Source organism: Dryobates pubescens, chromosome 16 (genome assembly GCF_014839835.1).
Source record: "Dryobates pubescens isolate bDryPub1 chromosome 16, bDryPub1.pri, whole genome shotgun sequence".
In the NCBI taxonomy this organism is placed as follows: domain Eukaryota; kingdom Metazoa; phylum Chordata; class Aves; order Piciformes; family Picidae; genus Dryobates; species Dryobates pubescens.
The window spans coordinates 21,364,850-21,388,129 of NC_071627.1; the positions used below are offsets into that span (position 1 = coordinate 21,364,850).

Here is a 23,280-nt window from a genome sequence, read left to right on the forward strand (position 1 = left end):
ACTCTCTCAGTAAGGATTTTTTTTCCTGATATCCAAACTAAACCTCCCCTGCTTGCAACCTGAGACCATTTCCTTTCATTCTATCGCTTGATACTAGGGAGAAGACACCAACCCCAAATGGCTGGCTGTGAGGTGGGTCAGACAGAAGTCTGCTCAGATTAGAATCACAGAATTGTCGAGGTTGGAAGGGCCCTCAAGGATCATCTAGTTCCAACCTCCCTGCCCTGGGCAAGGACACCTCACACTAGATCAGGTTGCTCAGAGCCACAGTTCAGGTTGTCTGGCACTCACCAAGAAAATCCCAGCCACGGAGCATTGCTGTTCCATGGCTGCAATCCTGCTCCTGCAGAGCACAGGCACAAAGCTTCAGAAGTGGCCAAAGCAGGAGAGAAATAAAGGGAAATGAAGAGGAGCAAACCAAGCTCCAAATATTACTTAGTAATCAGGAAATTCCATTAATTTCCACACAGGAGGAAGTTTGCACTGATTAGAGGCACAAGCCTCTTGTTAAAGCCATTCCTCCCTCCCAGTATTTCATCCTGCAGCAACTGCCAGACTGCAGATGTGGCCTTAGCAGGCAAGCGTCCCTCCCCCAGCAAGGCTGAGCCATCAGGCAGTGATTGAAATGCAGACACCATCCTTGGCTCCATTAACAACAAAACATTTAAAAACCCACTAAAAATCCCCACTTGCCAGTGCCACAGATCTTATCTTCCCACAAGTATCTGTCACTGAGAGCAGATTAATTCCCCCAGCGTTGAAGGAGGACCTTGGCTCCTGGGGCAGTGTCCTCTGTTCCGTCTGGGCTGATTTTCCCCTCCACGCACTGGGCAGCAGTGGGAGCTTTGGGACCCCCTAAAGCAGAGATCCTCTTTGCTTCTCTCCACCTTTTGTTAAGGCTCTGCAGAAATCCTCTTGTTGTATGTTTTGCCAGGCCCCAGATATGGCTCTGGTTGCAAAATGCTCTCTGTTTTGTTGCCTTGTGCTGAACTGCAGCTCTTGGGATTTCTCGGGGTGCAAATGCAACATTTCCACCTCAGATTTGCCATGCAGTTTTGCAACCCACTTCCAGTCATAGCATGGCACTGGTCCCCAAAGGCAGCAGTAACAGACTGCCCCCCATGCACTCTAACCAATCTTCTCACATCCTTATTCCTCAGAGCTCTCCTTTGGTGGCACTTTAACTTTTCTACCACAAGCAAGCTAAGCAAAGCTTCAGTCTGAAAGGAAACAAAACTCAGGGAAGGCATGGCCCAGAGTCTGGGAGCAGCCTCTCCCAAAACAGGCAAAGGATTTCTGCTGACAGAGACCTCAAAGTCTCCTCCCCAGCTGTGAGCCTTGGCAGACACCATCATTACCCCATGGGGTACCTGCTCCTTTACCCAGCCTGATCCCTACAGAGCATTCTGCTGCCCTGGCTCTGCAATTCAGAAACACTGAGATGATTTAAACAAGGATTTTCAAAGCACAGAGCTCTAAACAAGGAGGGACTGTCAATAGTCTCTCAGCTCTTCTCTGGGATACATTGCCACTCATACTGGAATCCTGAGAGATCTAGAAAGCTGTCTTGCCTGGCTGTGAGCTAGTCCTCTTCATCAACATAGTTCACAGAACAGCTTCCCTCCCAAACAGGGGAACAAAGACAAAGTAAGAGCACTGTCTGACATCAAACTGGCGCTAGAACCAAGACTGCACTAAGCCAGGTCACCCAGACACCATCCCCATGCTCGCCTCTCAGTCAGCCTGCTCCCACACCAGGTTTCAACAGGATAGAGTGGTAATACTTTGTCTGACAAGCACACAGTGAACTGCTGTTCCCATCTGTATTTGTCATGCAGGCCCACCAGTGAATGTCAGCTGCAACATTTTCATCAACAGCTTTGGTTCGATTGCAGAAACGACTATGGTAAGTAAAAATCACAGCACAGCTGCTCAGCCTCATTGCACTCCCCCCTCAATTCCCCCCCCCCAAAAATTGCAGCATCATTCTCCTCTTTAATGTGAGCAGAGGGAAATATTGTCCCCACGTTCCCAAGTTCACTTAAGAGAGGAGCAAACCGGTGGTCACCACGCAAGGCTCACGCGGTGCGCAGTCAAAGCTCACCCAGCCTCTATCTGCATCCCTACAGAACCACTGCCCAGGCTAAACAGAAGGGGCAGAGAAGGAAGCAAATCTTCTTTTGTGAGTTCCTGCCTTGGGCTCCAAGCTCAGAGACAGCTGCAAATGCTTTGAGTGCATAGAAACCCAGGAGTTTGAATCAAGGGTTTAGTGAAGGGAAAAGAACAGCCCCCCCAAAATTCAGCTCGCACAGCATCTCAGATGCACAAAGCTGAAGAGAATCCCTAGGTGGTTATTTTCCTGGGGACAGACTTCTGCTAGACACTGCTCTTCTTAGTTTTTAAGCAAAAATCATCACAGCCAATATTTGCAAGTTAAGACTCAGCAGCCAGAATTCCTGAGCATGGCTACAGGCTGTGTCTAGCTGGCAAGACACCAGGAGCAGAGGATCTCGAGAACAGGAGATAATTGCTCCACCTGAAAACTGCTGAAGATTGGTTGGGACATAACCAGTGAGCAGCAAAGGAACACTCTGGAGGTACAGAGCCTTACCTCTGTGCTAATTAAAGATAATCCAGAAAGGTGGTGTTTAATTACTCCCTGGTAATTCTTTCTCTCCCTGGTAGTTCTTTCTCTAGCAGGGTGTTGAATGAGGAGTGCAAGACTCCAGTTTCAGGTGTTCTGTGCAGTCAGGCAGGAACAGGCTTTGCAGTTACAGGCTTTACATACAGATCATACTCCTGGACTTGAACAAGTTGCTTGTCATGCACAGCACTGGTAGAAACCAACAGATAGAGAGAGATCTAAAAATCTGGGGTTAGAAATCCCTTCTGGCCCCTATACCATTCTTCTGGGAATGTTTGGAGCTGGAAGTGAACAGAACAGAATAAACCAGGTTGGAAGAGACCTCTGAAATCTAGTCCAACCTATTATCCAACATCATCTTATCAACTAAGCCATGGCACCAAGCACCCATCCAGCCTCCTCTTAAACACCTCCAGTAAACACCTCCCTGGGCAGCACATTCCAATGGCCAATCTCTTTCTATGAAGAACTTCTTCCTAACATCCAGCCTAAACCTCCCCTGGCACAGCTTGAGACTGAGTCCTCTTGTTCTGGTGCTGGTTGCCTGGGAAGAGAGACCAACCCCCACCTGGCTGCAACCTCCCTTCAGGTAGTTGTGGACATCAAGGTGGTCTCCCCTGAGCCTCCTCTTCTCCAGACTAAGCAACCCCAGCTCCCTCAGCCTCTCCTCACAGGGCTGTGCTCCAGACCCCTCCCCAGCCTCACTGCCCTTCTCTGGACACCTTCCAGCAGCTCAACATCTTTCCTGAACTGAGGAGCCCAGAACTGGACACAGGACTCAAGGTGTGGCCTAACCAGTGCTGAGCACAGGGCACAATGACCTCTCTGCTCCTGCTGGCCACACTATTCCTGATCCAGGCCACGATGCCATTGGCCTTCTTGGCCACCTAGGCACACTGCTGGCTCATGTTCAGCCTGCTATTGACCAATACCCCCAGGTCCCTTTCTGCCTGTCTGCTTTCCAGCCACTCTGCCCCCAGCCTGTAGTGCTGCATGGGGTTGTTGTGGCCAATGCGTAGAACCTGGCACTTGGATGTGTTTAATCTCATGCCCTTGGACTCTGCCCACCCATCCAGCCTGTCAAGGTCCCTCTGCAGAGCTCTCCTGCCCTCTAACAGATCAACTCCTGCCCCCAGCTTGGTGTCATCTGCAAACTTACTGATGATGGATTCAATACCCTTGCTCAAATCATCAATAAAGATATTGAACAGGCTGGGGCCCAGCACTGATCCCTGGGGCACACCACTGGTGCCTGGCTGCCAGCTGGCTGTGGCACCATTCACCACCACTCTCTGGGCTCAGCCTCCAGCCAGTTCCTAACCCAGCTCAGAGTGCTGCTGTCCAAGCCAGGGGCTGACAGCTTGGCCAGGAGTTTGCTGTGGGGGACAGTGTCAAAGACCTTGCTGAAGTCCAGGTAGACAACATCCACAGCCTGCCTCACATCCACCAGGCAGTCACCTGGGCATAGGAGGAGATCAGGTTGGTTCTGGCAGCAGGGAAAAAACAAACACCACGACAAAACTCTTTCTCTGTTCCAGCACAGAAAGTGCTGGATAGTTGGACTGCTGAATTTGTCAGATTTCGTAGGTGAGAAGTATATTCCTGGGTTCATGTGTGCATAAAGCAAAAGAACTAGAGCACACATCTGTTCTGAATTAACTGTTCTATTAGATACCTCCTTCAGTGTTACAGGCAGCAAATACTCAGTTCAGACACAATCTAGCAGAGATGCTGCAGAGTGCAAGGGAGAGGGACAGCCCTACCAAGAATAGAATAGATCAGACCAGGTTGGAAGAGACCTTCAAGATCATGTCCAACCTGTCATCCAACACCATCTAATCAAATAAACCATGCCACCAAGTGCTTCATCAAGTCTCCCCCTGAACACCTCCAGTGATGGTGACTCCACCACCTCCCTGGGCAGCACATCCAATGGGCAATCACTCTCTCTATGCAGAATTTCTTCCTAACATCCAGCCTAAACTTCCCCTGGCACAGCTTGAGACTGTGTCCTCTTGTTCTGGTTGCCTGGGAGAAGGGAACAGCCCCCATGTGGCTACAACCTCCCTTCAGGTAGTTGTTGAGAGCAATAAGAACTCCCCTGAGCCTCCTCTTCTCTAGGCTAAGCAACCCCTGTGCAATGCACAGGGCACATTGCAATGAGATGCTTCTCAGCATCTCTGCCCTACCTTGCAAGAAGCATTGGAGCAAACAGATACACCATAGGATCCCTGTAACTGGGATGCTCCATAAAATCAGCAGAGACTAACATGAGAGAGAGAGAGATGCCAATCCCCTCCAAGACATGCTGCAGGGACTTGCTATCCTCTCCAGATGCCACTTGTTTCATCGTCTGTCTTCCATAGGGGAAAAAAAGAATTCCCATGGGAAGCCAAGAATACCCTGTGGGCATGTTGCTTTGTCTAGAAATGCCCAAAGCCAGCTCTGACAAGCTAGTCCAGATGTCAGGCTGACACAGCACTGCACACAAGTCAGTCTAGTGTGCTGCTGCTGCTTGCAAACGCTGCCGAGAACACAAGCAACACAGGTACTGAGGCATCTGGAAATGAGAGCCCAGCAAGTTCAAGAAGTCTTTGGGATTTTACCCTGCAGTGAAGCCAGCCTCTCCTCACTGTTCAAGCAGGTCACAGGATGTTAGGGGTTGGAAGAGACCTCTGAAGACCATCAAGTGTTTCAAAAGAGACTGGAGGAGGCACTTGGTGCCATGGTTTAGTTGATCAGATGGTGTTGGGTGGTAGGTTTGGACTTGATGATCTCAAAGGTCTTTTCCAACCTGGTTAATTCTGTATTCTATTCTGTAAGTCCAACCTCCCTGCCAGAGCAGGACCACAGGTCACACAGGAACACATCCAGATGGCTCTTGAAAGGCTCCAGAGAAGGAGACTCCACAACCCCTCTGGGCAGCCTATTCCAGTGCTCTGTGACCCTCACAGTGAAGAAGTTCCTCCCCATGTTGAGGTGGACCCTCCTATGCTGTAGTTTATATCCATCACCCCTTGTCCTGTTATAGGGTGCAAGTGAGCACAGCCTGTCCCCTCCCTCTTGACCCCCAGCCCTCAGATAATTATAAACATTTATTAAACCACCTCTCAGTCTTCTCTTCTCCAGACTAAAAAGCCCCAGGGCTCTTAGCCTCTCCTCATAAGGCAGTGCTCCAGTCCCTTAATCATCCCTCCATTGGACTCTCCAGCAGATCCCTGTCCCTCTTCAACTGGGGAGCCCAGAGCTGGATGCAATATTCCTTCTCCTAAGGACAGGAGGAGCTGGAGGCTGCAACTGTCCAAATGTATAGAACAGAATACAACAGAAGAGAGTTAACCAGGTTGGGAGAGACCTTTGAGATCATCGAGTCCAACCTACCATCCAACACCATCAACTAAACCAAGGCACCAAGTGCCTCATCCAGTCTCTTCCTAAACACCTCCAGTGATGGTGACTCCATCACCTCCCTGGGCAGCACATTCCAATGGCCAATCTCTCTTTCTATGAAGAGCTTCTTCCTAACATCCAGCCTAAACCTCCCCTGGTGCAGCTCGAGACTGTGCCCTCTTGTTCTGGTGCTGCTTGCCTGGGAGAAGAAGAACTTGTTTAGGAGCCATCTGTAGATGAGATTTCCAGTGAGATAACAAACCACCCTGCAAAACAGACTAAGCAATTCACTCCAACCTCACAAGCCAGAGTGCAGCAGACAGCAAATATGACAGGCAAAAATACATGGGGCACACACTGAACACCAGGCCCTCTTCACCCCTGAGGTCAGCAGAACACCTAAGTATCAGCACACAAAGCCTGGAGTAAAAGCTAGGGTTTGACTGACTGCAGAAAAATTGAGCTCATTCTTAAGAGCTACCATCAGTCCCCACAGAGATGACAAGCACAGAACAAATCACACAAGGCAAAAAGGAAGCAGGTTTTTGGGTTGGGTGGGTTTTTTTGGCCATCAGTCAGCTGTAGTTCTCCTTTGCAGGGCAAACATAGCCTCAAAAACCTTTGTTTATCCTTTTCTAGAGAATGAACTCCGTGCTAACACAGCACCCTGTGCTCTGCTCTCCAAGTTGGGTAACACCATCCCCTCCTCTGGCAGTTCAACCTCTACTCTGTCTCTGCCATCAGCAAAACATAAATTAATCAAAGGTCTCTGACCAAAACTGTTCAGTGCAGAACCCCTGAGTAAGGAGCTGTAACCCACTGAGTTCCCTGACAGCCTCCATCCCTTCTCCCCAGCACTGCCTCCATCCTATCATTGAATCACAGAAAAGGTTGGAAAAGACCTCAGAGATCATCAAGTCCAACTCCCATTCTGCCACAGCTTCCATCAGCTCACTGAGCATCAGATGCCAAGCCTGTGGTATCCTGGGAAGGAAAAGCCTCAAGTGATCTTTGTTTCCTTGTCTCCTTGCAAGGTCACTAAGCAGAATTTCACTTCAGCATTATCAAACTGAACTGCTTTGATCACCTCAGTTATTTCATTCCTGCCCTGTGCCATCTCCCCCTTGGGAGCAGAAGGCCTTTGTGCCAAATTGCAAAGCTCCTCAATGCCTTCACGACACAGAGTTGCTGCTCTCCACTCCCAAGCCAGACAGAGGAGCAGCCTGCACAAGATAATCAATGCCTGGATGTGAATGGCACACAAATGAGGAGCTCAAGTGATAAGGCTATGGAGAAAGAGATTTTTGTTGTTGCTGAGTTTGCAGCAGCAGTTAAGCCTCTTTTTTCCCCCCTCTTTTGCTTGGAAGTCCACATCAGAAATTAATCCATTCTGTCCATCACTTAGGAATAACCATGGACTTCTTGGGGATGCTGATTAAGATCTCATAGAACACAGCCTCTCATACCACAAAACCATGACATGCCCCTAAGACAGGGCATGACTACAGGATGCTTGGCCTCTGGAGTTGGTTAGGAGGAGCCTTCTCACACCCACCTACCCTGAGAGATTCATTTTCCTTTGTTCCACAAGCATGTGATTAAGATTCTCCATCATGGTGATGAAGACTATGGCAGTCATTCTGCCTATGGCCTCTTATGCCTGCTGTGGTGGCAAAATAATCCACACTGAACCTCTCTTCTCAGCCTTTCCTTTCTTTTTAGCAAGTTTTAGGGCTGAGGCAGTGAATTTACTCCAGCAAGAAAGCTTATCCACAGCAACACAGGCTTGTGGAGAGAGATTGCCTCTAGTTCCCCCCTCTTCCAACACTCCAGCAGGCTGAGAACACTTCTGAGCAGCTACCACTGAAGTTTCCTCCAAACATGAGTTTAATTTGTGTTGTACATGACATAAGCCCCTAACTGGAGCTGACCTGCTAGCATCCAGTGTATTTGTAGCTGAATAAGCAAAACAACCTTTTGCTTTCTACCCTTTTAGGTCAGTGACATTGATTTCCCCTGACTGCAATGGCTGCAGGTCTTTGCACACAGAAAAGGGAGAGCTGAAAGCGTACAAGGTGTTCAGGGAGCTGCTGCATGCCAGGGCAAGAGGAATCACAGAATCAATAAGGTTGGAAAAGACCTCAAAAGTCATCAAGTCCAACCTGTCACCCAACACCTCATGATTAACTAAACCATGGCATCAAGTGCCACATCTCCTCTTGAACACCTCCAGGGATGGGGACTCCACCACCTCCCTGGGCAGCACTTTCCAATGGCAAATAACTCTCTCTGGGAAGAACTTTCTCCTCACTTTCTCCAGCCTAAACCTCCCCTGGCACAGCATGAGACTGTGTCCTCTTGTTCTGGTGCTGGCTGCCTGGGAGAAGAGACCAACCCCCACCTGGCTACAATCTCCCTTCAGGGAGTTGTAGAGAGCAAGAAGGTCTCCCCTGAGCCTCCTCTTCTCCAGGCTAAGCAACCCCAGCTCCCTCAGCCTCTCCTCACAGGGCTGTGCTCATGGCCTCTCCCCAGCCTCGTTGCCCTTCTCTGGACACGTTCAAGAGTCTCAATGTCCTTCTTAAATAGAGGACCCCAGAACTGCACACCATACTCAAGGTGTGGCCTAACCAGTGCTGATTACAGTGCTGGCTTCCCTGCTCCTGCTGGCCACACTATTCTTGATGCAGCCCAGGATGCCATTGGCCTTCTTGGCCACCTGGGCACACTGCTGGCTCATGTTCAGCCAGCTGTCAATCAGTACCCCCAGGTCCCTTTCTGTCTGGCTGCTCTCCAGCCACTCCAACCCCAGATCCAGGGCTGCTTTCCTTTCTCAGGTTTGTGTGATGAGCCAGGCCTGAGCTAAGACCCTGCCTCCCCCTCTCTGCAGCTATTCACATTTTCTCAGGCCACATTATCCAGGCCCAACAGAGATGAGTAATTAAGTCAGAGGGATGCACTAGGACTTGTGAAGGTGACATTCAGCATATCAACAGAAGGAGAGAGTGTTGTAACTCTCTTTCATGTTCAGAAGTCTGCTTCTTTTAGCATCAAGTCCTTGGTCCGTTTGCTGTTGTCGTAATCACTATGTCATTAGCAGCTTCTCTGCTCCAAGGATGCAGATGGCACTAAGTGGCTCGAAACAGATGGGCTTGGCTGTGAACTGCCCCATCCAAAACATGAGGCACCCAAGACACAGTCCTCTCCCAACTCCTCAGGGTGACTGGACCTCACAGGGGTCATATCCTCCTGGCCCAGAGCTTGTCTGTTCATAATGAAGTCAGCTCTTGAGGCAGCAACACAAGGAGGATTCCTTCACGTGTACTCTCCAACTCCAGAGCTCAGAGTTCTCCAAATGGAAAGGACAGACCTGATGGCAGAACCAGGGAGATTCCCTCAAAGGTGCCAAATAGAACAGAATAGAACAGAACAGAACTAACCAGGGTGGAAGAGACCTTTGAGATCATCAAGTCCAACCTATCACCCAACACCATCTAATCAACTAAACCATGGCACCAAGCAGCCCATCCAGTCTCTTCCTAAACACCTCCAGTGATGGGGACTCCACCACCTCCCTGGGCAGCACATTCCAATGGCCAATCTCTCTTGCTGGGAAGAACTTCAAATAGTCTCACTGAAAGAAAGATCCTTGTGTCTGCAGCAGCTATCAGATACTGACAAGCATGCCAGCCACCCTTCATTAACTGTCTCTTAATAGAAGTCTTCAAAGCACACTAGTGTTAGAAAGGCACCAAAGAAACCTTTAATCATGGTAGGAGCCACCAGTTTGGGCCAGGGCAGCAAAACTGGTTTACTCTACACTGCTCTTCAGACACAGTCTGCCTCTGTGATTGGAAAATATCAATTAATGTAGGGACATGGAGCTTTTATCCCTCTCCTAACAGCTGGCACATCCTCTCCACATTTCAACTTGCTGGCTCACTTTCTTATGTGAAAGTCAGCAGAAAAGGGATGCACAGGTCACCCTGGGAAGCTATTGGTAACAGATGCAGTGCAGAAACTGCCTTTGTTTGTCCAGGAGAGGGTCTGAGCTTGACCTCAGCAGTCAGCCTTGGCCTGGGAAACTCAGAGGAGTTGTAAGACACAGAGCTGCAAGGCAGACACCACTCTGCATAAGGCTGAAGGACCAGCCTGAGTTAAAGGTGATGTCCATCCTATAGCAGCATTTAGGGCATTTTGACATTAGGGAGGGGAACCCAGGATGTTCACCTAGGGTTAGGAGAGCAGACTTCATACACATCCCTCCCATGCCCACATGCTCTCACCAAGGGTATTTGGTCCCATCAGTTTGTCTGACTCACCTTCACATTTGTGGGCACAGAGAAGATCCCTTCCGTGGTCTGTGTCACTGAGTCTTTTCCCAAGCCTAGAAGGACCACAGCTAGTCACAATGTGTTCAGCACTGAGAGGATGCTGTCTTCAGTCTCCTTTCCCCTTTAAATCCTTTGCAACAGTCAGCTGGCTGACACCAGCCCTCATGATTCCTGCAACTGAACATCTCTCCTCCAGCCCCGGGGTGCAGTCTGGAGGTCTTGACTCTTCACACGCCGCTGAGGATCGCAGTGATGGAGGGATGAAAGGATAGACAGCTGCTCATGCTAGGAGATAGCTGGGAGCTACAGAGCTAAAAATAACAGCAGCTCCTGGAGGAATAATACCAAGGAGGCTCTCTGTAGCTTGGGAATGTGGCCTATGTAGCCATTTAGACACGGTTTGCTTTGGAGAAGGATTTTAATACTTGCTCCCCAGCTCTCAGCACTTGCAGCCTGCTTTGATCACTAACTGCATTCCCCTGCCCCCTGCTCTCCCTGTGCAGGACTACAGGGTGAACATCTTCCTGAGACAGCAGTGGAATGACCCACGGCTGGCCTACAACGAGTACCCTGATGACTCCTTGGACCTGGACCCCTCTATGCTGGACTCCATCTGGAAGCCTGACTTGTTCTTTGCTAATGAGAAGGGGGCCCATTTCCATGAGATTACCACAGACAACAAGCTCCTGAGGATCTCCAGAAATGGCAATGTCCTCTACAGCATCAGGTGAGGAGGCTCGGTGGGAAGAGCTCTCATTTCTTCCAGTGGGAAGAAAATCAGGTGTTGGGTTGGTTTTAAGGGGAAGGTCATACAGTTAGTGTCACAGCAATGTGGTGGGAAGGGACCTCTGCAGGTCTCCCATCCAGCCTCCTCCTGAGGATTGACAACAACTGATCAGGTCAGCTGTGGCTTTGTTTACTCACACTGAAACAGAGGTGTGTTTCTGTGGGCAGTCTGTGCCAGTGTTTATTTCTCCTGCTAGGTAGAGCCCCATGGCTTTGTCCCAGCATCACCCTTCCCCCATCTATCCTTTTATTGCTTGATCTGAGAAGCCATCAGCGAAGCTGAACTCATTGCACTGAATTTCCCAAAGGATATCAATCCAATCCCCCACCTTCACTTCACTGACAACCCAATCCACTCTCTATTTTAAACTAATTGAAAGGAAGATCAAGCTTCATGGATTTCAAAAGGGAAAGTTTAACTCCATCCTGAAGACTTTTTTCACCTCCTGTATAAAAAGCAACTTTGCCTAAGGTGCACAGACCTTGTGTCACACTGCAGCTCCCAGTGGCAGCCATGGGGGAAGAATAGAATAGAACAGAACAGAACAGGTTGGAAGAGACCTTCAAGATCATCACAGCCAACCTATCATCCAACACCATCTAATCAACTAAACCATGGCACCAAGCCCCCCATCAAGTTTCCTCCTGAACACCTCCAGTGATGGTGATTCCACCACCTCCTTGAGCAGCACATTCCAATGGACAATCACTCAGGACAAGAGGACAGAGTCTCAGGCTGCACCAGGGGAGGTTCAGGCTAGATGTTAGGAAGAAGTTCTATACAGAGAGAGTGATTGCCCATTGGAATGGGCTGCCTGGGGAGGTGGTGGAGTCACCATCATTGGAGGTTTTTCAGGAGAAGACTTGATGGGGTGCTTGGTGCCATGGGTTAGTTGTTTAGGTGGTGTTGGATTGGTTGATGGGTTGGACACGATGATCTTGAAGGTCTCTTCCAACCTGGTTTATTCTATGTATGTAAATGCTGTAGACTGAACCATGAATAATCCTTTGGTCACAGCACGTGGCGACAACTACCCACTCATGTTTGCCTTGTCTCCATTCCACAGTTAGTGTGGCTAAATGAGCATTCTAGCTCAAATCCAGGTTGCTGTTGATGGTCTGCTGCAGCTGGCTCACAGACCATACAGCTAGACTGACGCTGGTCTGAAGTAAAGCCTTGTGAAACTTGCAGGGTGTGAACAGCCAGTCCTCAGCGATAGCTGTCTGACTACAGCTGGGCTCCTCCTGGGCTCCTCCTACACTTTTTCTACACTACTTGCTAATGTAGGGGAAAAAAACCCCAAACAAACCCCAAACATTTCTGCAGAGCTGTGATGAGACTCTCTCAGCTGTTCTTAGCCCCAGGAGCTAGTCCAGTATCCTTCAAGAATAATAAAAAGTCAAATAGCAGCACACCAGCCTCAGCAAACAAGCAACCTCTACAAGAATCATTCTAAATCCTCTCTCTATGAAGAATTTCTTCCTAACATCCAGTCTAAACCTCCCCTGGCACAGCTTGAGACTGCGTCCTCTTGTGCTGGTGCTGGTTGCCTGGGAGAAGAGACCAACCCCCAGCTGGCTACAACCTCTCTTCAGGTAGTTGTAGACAGCAAGAAGGTCTCCCCTGAGCCTCCTCTTCTCCAGGCTAAGCAACCCCAGCTCCCTCAGCCTCTCCTCACAGGGCTGTGCTCCAAACCCCTCCCCAGCTCTGTTGCCCTTCTCTGGACACCTTCCAGCAACTCAACATCTTTCCTAAACTGAGGGGCCCAGAACTGGACACAGGACTCCATAAAAACCTCAATGGTGCTCTTCATTTCTAAAGACAGGCAGAACTTAAACTGCCACCAGCAACTTGGCAGCCAGCATGACACAGAGCCCTGTTCCAGGTGGGTTTGCAGGAGCACAGAGAGAGAATACTGAGTCACCCCAGCCCTGGGGTTGCTCTGCAAAACAGAGCAATGACTCAGCAGGGGCCATGGAGCGATGCAGCTGAGCTGAGCACTGATTGCAGGTTGAAAACTTGAAAGCACTTCAGTTCTTGTTTTAAGGAAAGAACTTTTTTTTCCCCCTCTCTTTCATCTCAAAAAGAAACCTGTATTTTCATTTGAAGTACCTTCTCCTGAGAAAGCCAAAAAGAAAGAGGATATCCATGATGGAAGAGCACAGTGTAAAGGCAAAGAACTCCCCAAAGCAGAAATCAGCTCTCTCTCTCTTAAAAAGCTTTCCATCTGGAGTGCTCTGCCATTCTCTTTCTTTTCTACTGCTATTTCCAATAGTCAAACTCTGTTCAAAGCACTTACAAGAAGGTGGACTGTACCCTAGAACCAAGACTCAGCACCTTCAGCATTGAGGGATGAGGTGATACAAAGCAGCCCTGTGGAAAAAGATTTGGGGGTGCTGATGGATGAGAAGCTGGATGTGAGCAGGCAGCATGAGCTTGCAGCCCAGAAGGCAAATCACCTCCTGGGCTGCATCAAAAGATGGGCTGCCAGCAGAGCCAGAGAGCTGATTCTGCCACTTTGCTCTGGTGAGACCTCACCTGGAGTACTGTGTACAGGTCTGGAGCCCTCAATATAGGCAGGACATGGACCTGATGGAGAGGGTCCAGAGGAAAATTATAAGGGGGCTGGAGGAGCTCTGCTACAAGGACAGGCTGAGGGAGCTGGGGTTGTTCAGCTTGGAGAAGAGGAGGCTCTGGGGAGACCTGATAGCAACCTTCCAATACCTGAAGGATGGAAAGAGACTGTTTACAAGGGCCTGCAGTGACAGGACAAGGGGCAATGGCTTCAAACTAGAGGAGAGCAGATTTAGATTGGAAATCAGGAAGAAGTTCTTCACTATGAGGGTAGAGGAACACTGGAACAGATTGCCCAAGGAGGTGATTGAGGCTCAATGAGGCCCTGGGCAGCCTGCTCTAGTTGGGGGTGTCCCTGCTGACTGCAGGGGGGTCGGACTGGATGACCTTTGGAGGTCCCTTCCAGCCTGGACCATACTATGACTCTATGAAAATCCTTGAGGGTTTCACTCTGATCCTGTCTCAGTATCTAGCATATGTTCAGCATTTCATGACCTAGCCACAGTCATCCCTGTTTCACAGCTGGCAGACATTTACAGTGAATTCTTCTCCAGGGGTTTGTCTGCTGATGTAAGTGAAGGCTTTTCTCTCAGTTGATCAGAGCTGGAGTCCCCTGCCAGGGATGTGATGAGCAAAGTGGGAAAAGGCTACTTGTGACTCTTTCCTCCTAAGGTGTTTGTTTAAACACCAAAAATGCAGTTGTGTTTTCATGAAAAAGAGCACTCTACTGCCACATGTTCTCTCCCACTGTGCCTCTAAACTCAGGCAGATCATTTCTTCCCACATAAGGGTTTCAGTCATAGAATCAATAAGGTTGGAAAAGACCTCAAAAATCATCAAGTCCAACCTGTCACCAAATACCTCATGACTAACTAAACCATGGCACCAAGTGCCACATCCAATCCCCTCTTGAATACCTCCAGGGATGGGGACTCCACCACCTCCCTGGGCAGCACATTCCAATGGCCAATAACTCTTTCTGGGAAGAACTTTCTCCTCACCTCCAGCCTAAACTTCCCCTGGTGCAGCTTGAGACTGTGTCCTCTTGTTCTGGTGCTGGTTGCCTGGGAGAAGAGACCAACCCCCACCTGGCTACAACCTCCCCTCAGGTAGCTGTAGACAGCAAGAAGGTCTCCCCTGAGCCTCCTCTTCTCCAGGCTAAACAACCCCAGCTCCCTCAGCCTCTCCTCCTGGGGCTTGTGCTCCAGACCTCTCTCCAGCCTCTCTCTCTTGCTAAGTTTCCTGATGATAGAAGAATTGAATTCCTGTCTCCCAGGAAATTCCACTACTTCTACATCAAGGCAAAAAGCTGAAAAACCTGAGCACCTGAGGGAGCAGCATTATCAAAGCAAGTAACACGAGCCTACCTGTCAATCAAATGATTTCAGGTGAGCTTCTTGAACCAGCCACACATTTTAAGTGTAGATCATGGTCCAGGGCAGCACAGCAATATATCACAGAGAATGCAGCCTGCATCCAGTGGAAAATAGAGTTTAGGAGACAAAAGCAGAGGTTTCAAGAGGCACAGCAGGAATTCAGGAAGAGACAGAGGTTCACAGTGACTAATCACAGGGCATTTTCCCTGCAGGAAATCCTCCCAGAGCCTTTTTTTTACCTCCCATGCCACCCTGACCAAGCTCTATTTTTCTGTTGTGACACAGCAATGTTCTGCTCAAAGATTTCCAAGCAGTCCCAGTCTCTAAAAATGCATCTGGGGCTTCCAGAGAATGAGTTTGGGCTTGCTGCTCACGCAGGCTGTTGTGAACCTGAGGCAAGGAACGAAGACTGAAGCGGCAAAACAGTTTGGTGTGGGAACTCTCTGTTCTGTACAGTCCAAACCAGCACTGCAATGAAATGCCATCTGCAGCAGGCAGCTCTGACAGGAGGTTTATCACAGACCCAAATGCTCAGCACTTCTGATGCTTTCCAGGCAGGGAAGACTGGAATGATCAGTCACTCCTCCCAGCACACCAGTGTGCCTCAGGCAGGGCACCAGCCCGTTTGCCACCTTGGCATGACTGAGACTGCTTGGCACTACCCTGTGCTGTCTTCTCTCCTCAGGATCACGCTGACTCTGGCTTGTCCCATGGACCTGAAGAACTTCCCCATGGATGTACAGACGTGCATCATGCAGTTAGAAAGCTGTGAGTCCTGTGTCCATCTCCATTCTGGAGAGGAGGCTACACGTTTCCCCCTTCCCCTGTCATCTCCTTCCCTGAATGCAGCCCACTTCCACTTCAGCTTTCAATGGAGGCTCACTCAAGAATCTCTTCCTCAGGGTTTTCCACTCATTGAGCACATGGAACACTTCCTACAGGAGCCAAACCTTAAAAGATGCCATGAGAGGAGCTCTGGCTTGCTTGCATTTACATTGGCCTTTCACTCTGACAGAGAAAGGTGAAAGTGTTCTCAGCAGCAAATAGGGTTTTTTTCCCTCTTCAGATGAACATTTGCCCCTTGTACATGTGGCTTACCCCAAAGGAGGGAGAGATGATGAACAACTTGATTCAGAGCAAGAGGTCATGTTTGAGAAAATAGCAAGCAGCTCAACAAGCCAAACTCAAAGAGGGGAGGAGGGGAAGTGATTTATTGCAGATAACTCATTGCACTCTATCAGAGCTCCAGAGCAGGTCATTACCCTTCCCCCACATGCACAGGCAGTTCTGCCTCAACCCAAATCCCCTTCATTACAGCATTGCCAAGGAAGGCCAGGATAAATCCCTCCCTCCAAGCACGGCTCTCTTCCCCAAATTTGTCCCTTTCTAGGTCAGCCTTTAACATGTTCTATTAAACAGAGGTATTTGTCCTCTCCTCACAGTTGGCTACACAATGAATGACCTCATCTTTGAGTGGCAAGAGAAAGGAGCTGTGCAAGTTGCTGATGGGCTGACACTGCCTCAGTTTATCCTCAAAGAAGAAAAAGACCTGAGATACTGCACAAAACACTACAACACAGGTCAGTGCTGCTTACCTTTGGCTGCTGGGTTGATTGAAGAGGAATTCAGGGTTGTGCAGTGTGGCTCCTGTTATGTCAGGTGGCTCTCTGGTGATACAATCTTTGCCCTCCATGCCTAGGGACACCTTAGATACAGATGCACATGAATATGTTAATAATAAATATACACATTATATAGCCAATAAAAAAGCTAATAGACACAAATGTGTGGCACCCTCTTGTCTCCTGTAACACCTGCATAAGTTCAAGGGTGTTTAGCCCAGACCTTCTCTCCCAACATACTTTATCGTTGATGCAAGGGAGCAGGTGGAATTCAAGTGACAAAGGACATAGTGCTGAGAGCTTTCTTCTCTTACATTCATATCTCACACCTGGGCAACAGTTGCCATCTTCATCCTCTGACAAGACTTGGTTCTGAGCAATGCAAGGGAAGTCCCCAGACAACAGCTGAAGGCAGGGTGCTCACTGTCTCTTATCAATAATCTTCCACATATCTCCCTCTCAGGCAAGTTCACCTGCATAGAAGCTCGTTTCCACCTGGAGAGGCAGATGGGCTATTACTTGATCCAAATGTACATCCCCAGCCTCCTTATTGTCATTCTGTCCTGGATCTCCTTCTGGATCAACATGGATGCTGCACCTGCTCGCGTTGGCCTGGGGATCACCACAGTGCTCACTATGACCACGCAGAGCTCTGGCTCCCGAGCATCGCTGCCCAAGGTAGGGAGCACATCTTCTCACAGAGGCAAAATGTGCATGGGCTGGGGACAGCACACAGGTAAGTCATCACACAGACTTCTGCTCTGCACAAGGGGTGCTCTGCTGCAATGAACCTACTCCAGTTTAAGGGCAAACAGAACAAGCTTCGGTTTCCTCCTGCAAGACTTTTAGCAGCGTTTCTGTGACTAGTAGCAAAACTTCCCCTAAGATTCAGCTCTCACCTCAAGATCCACCACAGATGCCAGGAGCTCTGTGCCTTGCAACCTCCTGCAACAGCCATACAGGGAGAAAGTAAATGCATGGGTTTTAAAGGAGAAAAGTAAATGAAGGGTGTTAAGCCTACAAAGATCCTGCAGGTCAGTATGGTCTACATTTTTGCTCACTTGACCCTGATACTTTTATAACAGTACCAAATTTCCCTGTTAGGAAGGGCTTCCAATACCATCAGACTGGATTACTACCTTCCTTGTATAGAAACCATCACAATCAAGACCTGGGAAAATTAGAACCTGTGAAATTGCTGCTAGTGAAGAGCCTAGAAACAGTTTCAGTGGCCTGATAATACATTCCTGTGAAATGAGAGATTTCAGTACCCAAGAGCAGGCATCAACCACGTCATGACTCAATCAACTCCTTCCAAAGGTCTTGGGAGTTGCACATGAACTAGTGAAAAGACATTTAGCTGAAGGAGCCACCCCACCTAAGCCTCTCTCTCTCTGACTCCTAGGTGTCCTATGTGAAGGCCATAGACATCTGGATGGCTGTGTGCTTGCTGTTTGTGTTCTCTGCGCTTCTAGAGTATGCTGCCGTCAACTTCGTGTCTCGGCAGCACAAAGAGCTGCTCAGGTTCAGAAGGAAGAGGAGGCACCATAAGGTAATACATAAAGCATGAAGGACACAGCTGGAACCCGTCCCAGCACAGCATCTCTACACTGGCAACTGAAGCGAGCCAGGGAAGTCCTCAGTAGCCGGTCAGATGTTAAGCAGGGTCACACATCACAAAGCAGAGCTGCCTCGATGAATTGTGTCTCTTGTAACGGTCTGCTGACCCCAGGAGTCTAGCAAGCTGGGGTCTGTTAGCTAACCAAGCAGTCTAGGCCAAAAGAGTTGTACTCAACAGAACAATTTGCACACAGCAGTTGTCTGGTTGGAGTTCTCACTCTTTAGAGGACACAGTGAGGGCTGGGGGGAAGACAGGCAGGGAGATGCGAGGGATTTCTCCCAGAGAACAGCATCCCCCAAATAAGACAGCCTTCACTAGCCTGGAGGTAAGTGACAAGTCTTTTGTCTCTGTCATCTCCCTGTTCAAAAGCATCTGCTTCTCAGACCAGCTGCAAATTCCTCTTGGAAGGAAAGAGCAACGTGCTCAGCCTTAGCCTCACTCCATGCTTACTTGCCATCACTGCTGCCAGTCTGGGCACGCATGCATCGCAGACATGCATCTCCTGCAGCCTGGACTCTAGCAGCTTCTAGCCTGAGATCACAGCAAAAATTTCACCTCACAAGATGCACTAGAAAGAAACCTAAAGGTGATTGTGATCACAAAACCAAAGGCACTTTAATATTGCCTTTAATAAACAAGTAGAGTCAGGTAGGTGATACCAAATCTTCAGCACCAAGCCTGAGAGGCTACTCTCCAGCCAGCAGGAAAAGAAAAACCAAACCAATATAAATCTCCTAAGGAAAAAAAAAACAAAAGGGAAATTTTGCTGATAGGAACCTCAAAAGAGGAGATGACCAAGGCCTCTCTAAAATATTACTCATAGGGATTTGTCTGTCCTCTAGTTTAAAGAGCTCTCCATGATCTATCTTGTCCATAGACCTCCCATTCCACTGCTTCACTGTCCCAGCCAGTAAGTCTTTCCCAGGGTCTAACCTGTCCCACAGCAGTTCACAGCATGTGCCTGGAGAACTGCCACCATTCCAGGAGGCAAAAATTTTTTCCCTGTGAGGGTGACAGAGCACTGGAACAGGCTGCCCAGGGGAGTTGTGGAGTCTCCCTCTCTGGAGCTATTCAAAACTCACCTGGATGCCTTCCTGTGTGATCTGGTGTAGGTGATCCTGCTCTGGCAGGGGGATTGGACTGGAGGAGCTTTCGAGGTCCCTTCCAGCCCTTGAAATTCTGTGAGGCAGTGGGGGAAAAAAGGAGCAGGAATCCCTGTCTGTTAGTAGGTTTGCCTCTCCCTGCTTCAGTTGTCCTGTGTGCAAAGCAGGTATTTGTTCATAACTGAGATGAAAAGTGCTGAACAAATACAAGGGAAAAGCAGCAACAGATGAGAGCACCAGCACCCATCGACTCTGTCTGGCCAGAGCAAGACCTTCCCAGCTCCAAAATCAACTCAGCCAATCAGTTTTGGTCCAGAAGATGCAGGTGAAGCTAAAACCACCCAACATGAGTGCCTCATAGCACTTTTAGCTCATCATCTGGTTTCAGGCATCCGATCTCCGGACCCAGGCAGATCACCGTGTCACGAAACAATAGGGATTAAAAAAGCAACTAATACACAGCTGAGTTCCAAAGGGTTTTGCCAGAGCTCTTCCACTGAACACCAGGCTGCTGTTGCAATCCCTGCCCAATCTCACAGGGGTTTAATTGGAACAAAGCATAAACAAAAACACTTGCAAAAGCAAAATGAACAAGGTTTGCAGGCTCATCAGAAACCCGAGGAGCTGACTGCAAATATGCAAATGGATTAGTGCAGCTGCCAAAGAGCCTAATTGCTCCATTCCAATGGCCTGACTTGTCTGGGTAGCTCTGCCTGGTTTAGGTATGACATGCTAGGCTAAAATCCAGTGAGATGTTGCAGTGGTGGAGGCAGCTGGGGAGAGGATTAGCTCATGCTCGTGTTTGTTAGGTCTGTCCCTGTCAAAACCAAGTAGTTGTTCTTTACAGCTCAATGTGCCAGGCAGTGTGCCATGCTCTGGCATGAAATGCATCCAGACAAAGCTGTTCCTTACTTTCCTCAGAGCTAGATGCAAAGTGTGAGTTCATGCTCATCACTAAGAGTCTGCCTTCCTCTTTAAGGAATAAAGATAAAACCAATACACATCTGTTGCTAGGTTTCAATTGGCCCTTCCCATTTCTGAGCCATCTCTTACTTCCTTCCCTCTGGAAGAAAGGAGAGGATTGGACTAGAAAAATCCTAGGGCCTCAGTTTCCTCAGCCAGTTCACTGCCCCCTCACAGAGGTGCAGTTAGGGCCCAAAAACATTTAAGGATCGTCTGGTGTCAGACACCAAGGACCAGAGATACACCAAAGGGGGCACAACCAGAGCAAGGAAGAATTATCCAAAAGCCTACAAAATTGTCTCAGCCAGAACTGAATAAAGCTTCTGGCAGGTCACACAACTCACCAGCTTGCCACCCTCCCCAAAACAAAGAGGGTTTGGTTTTATTTGGGTTGTTTTGCTTTGCTCAGAGCGTGCTCTTCCTTCTGCTGCTCCAGCTCAGCTTCCCAGCACAGACCTTCCATCCCATGCAGCTACCTGCTCAACACAGGGCCATCCAGAAAAGACACTCTGCAAAAGAGAGAGGAAGGGGCAGCAGGGGCAGGTTAGGCAGGAAGGTTACAAGGGAGAGGGCTGGGAGGTCCATGTTGGGGGACACAACATGGATGAGCCTCCATGACAAGGAACCTGGGGGTACTGGCTGATAGCATGCTGAACGTGAGCCAGCAGTGTGCCCAGGTGGCCAAGGCAGCCAATGGCATCCTGGGCTGCATCGAGAATAGTGTGGCCAGCAGGAGCAGGGAAGTCATTCTGCCCTGTACTCAATGCTGGTTAGGACACACCTTGAGTATTGTGTCCAGTTCTGGGCCCCTCAATTCAAGAAGGACCTTGAGACCCTTGAACGTGTCCAGAGAAGGGCAATGAGGCTGGGGAGAGGTCAGGAGCACAGCCCTGTGAGGAGAGGCTGAGGGAGCTGGGGTTGCTTAGCCTGGAGAAAAGGAGGCTCAGGGGAGACCTCCTTGCTCTCCACAACTACCTGAAGGGAGGTTGGAGGCAGGTGGGGGTTGGTCTCTTCTCCCAGGCACCCAGCACCAGAACAAGAGGACACAGTCTCAAGCTGTGCCAGGGGAGGTTTAGGCTGGAGGTGAGGAGAAAGTTCTTCCCAGAAAGAGTTGTTAGCCGTTGGAATGTGCTGCCCAGGGAGGTGGTGGAGTCCCCATCCCTGGAGGTGTTCAAGAGGGGACTTGGAGCCACGGTTTAGTAGTCATGAGGTATTTGGTGACAGGTTGGACTTGATGATCATTGAGGTCTCTTCCAACCTGATTGATTCTATGATAATCAGTGCCATTGGTCTCAGCAACCTTTAATCAAGAGACCTGGGGCTCTGACCCTGCCTCTGCAACTGGTTGTATTATTTTGGCCAGACTTGCTCTTCCATGGGGTTACACCCCATGCTCAATAGCACATTGGAGAAGAGAAGGCTCCAGGGAGACCTTATTGTGGTCTTTCAGTTCTTAAAGGGGCCTATAAGAAAGATGGGCACAGGCTTTTCAGCAGGGCCTGTCGTGACAGGACAAGGGGTGATGGCTTTAAACTAAAAGGGGAAGACTGGATAGAAGAGAGAGACTTTTTTACACTAAGGGTGGTGAGACCCTGGCTGTCCAGAGAGGTGGCAGAAGCCCCATCTCTAGAAACATCCCAGGTCAGGTTGGACAGGGCTCTGAACAGCCTGATGTGGTTGGAGATGTTCCTGCTCGCTGCAGGGTGCAGGATGCAGGATGACTTCCAAAGGTTCAAAGGTTTCTTCCACCCCAAACCAATCTCTGATCCTGTCATTTAATCAGAGAACCCTGCAAAGCCTCCACCAACACAGCCAGAGCAGCTGCCTTTAGATGGGAAAACAAATGATGTTTCCCTCAATAACGAGAATCAGTGCAAGCAGTCAGCTCTTACCACTGACTCGTGGAAGGGCACTTCTGCTCCTCACCAGGAAGACAGCTTGTGGGGAAGAGCTGCGGGGCTCAGGGGCTCCCATGGGCAGGTGAGCAGAGGGCTTGTTGCACACTGCTGCAGAGGTCTTTTCCTGGACAGGTCTCGGCGCCTGCTCAGCCATGGAACTCCGCAGGAAGCCTCACACAGCAGCTTCGCCTGCGGGAGTTACATGGAGCCCACTCCTTCTGGGCAAGCTGGCACAGCACAGGCAAAGCAAAGAAGGTGCTGACAGGAGGGGGTGGGGAGGGGAAGGCAGAAGCAAAACAGGGGATGCAAATGGGGGGGGGAAAAAAAAGGAGGCAGTACCATGAACCCTTCGAGTGTGCCAAAGACCCCGAGGGGATGGAAGCCAGTCCTGTTCTCCGTGGGGTGCCTTGATCCCCTGATTTGCCTCTGTGCATCACGCAGCTGGCACCCTTCTATAAGGCTGTTCTCCCCAGAGCAGAGAGATTGTTCCCAGGCAGACACCGAGGCTGGGGCACAAGGGAGGCGTCCTCCCCTCGCAGAGCAGGCAGCTGTCCGCGGAGAGCCTTATAGCGAGGGTGCACGGTCCATAGCTCATTTTAAGTAGAGCCCCATGCTGAATCTGTTCCAGGAGGACGACGCCGGCGAAGGCAGGTTCAACTTCACCGCCTACGGGATGGGGCCGGCCTGCCTGCAAGCCAAGGACGGCCTCTCCGTCAAGGGAGCCAACAACAACAACACGGCCAACCCGGTCCCCCCGCCCTCCCGCTCCCCCGAGGAGATGCGGAAGCTCTTCATCCAGCGGGCCAAGAAGATCGACAAGATCTCCCGCATCGGCTTCCCCATGGCTTTCCTCATCTTCAACATTTTCTACTGGATCATCTACAAGATCGTCCGCAGAGAGGACGTGCACAACCAGTGAGGGGAAAAAAAAGAGGGGAGCAAGCCGGGAGGGAGCGGAGCAGCCCTTTATC

At 49.7% G+C, this 23,280-nt stretch overlaps 1 protein-coding gene across 2 annotated transcripts in view; it reads left to right on the plus strand.

The window, feature by feature from the left end:
* The window catches only part of GLRA1 (glycine receptor alpha 1), a 45,480-nt gene extending 22,200 nt beyond the window's left edge, over positions 1 to 23,280 (plus strand). Inside the window, exons 3-9 of one of the 2 annotated variants that reach the window (XM_009910693.2) lie at positions 1,839 to 1,906; positions 10,869 to 11,092; positions 15,788 to 15,870; positions 16,545 to 16,682; positions 17,188 to 17,402; positions 18,130 to 18,276; positions 22,914 to 23,280. In XM_009910693.2, the coding sequence (XP_009908995.2) occupies positions 1,839 to 1,906; positions 10,869 to 11,092; positions 15,788 to 15,870; positions 16,545 to 16,682; positions 17,188 to 17,402; positions 18,130 to 18,276; positions 22,914 to 23,228 (1,190 nt within the window). In that variant the 3' untranslated portion in view covers positions 23,229 to 23,280. The remainder of the gene's footprint in view (positions 1 to 1,838; positions 1,907 to 10,868; positions 11,093 to 15,787; positions 15,871 to 16,544; positions 16,683 to 17,187; positions 17,403 to 18,129; positions 18,277 to 22,913) is intronic. The other variant, XM_009910685.2, reaches the window with a different exon arrangement.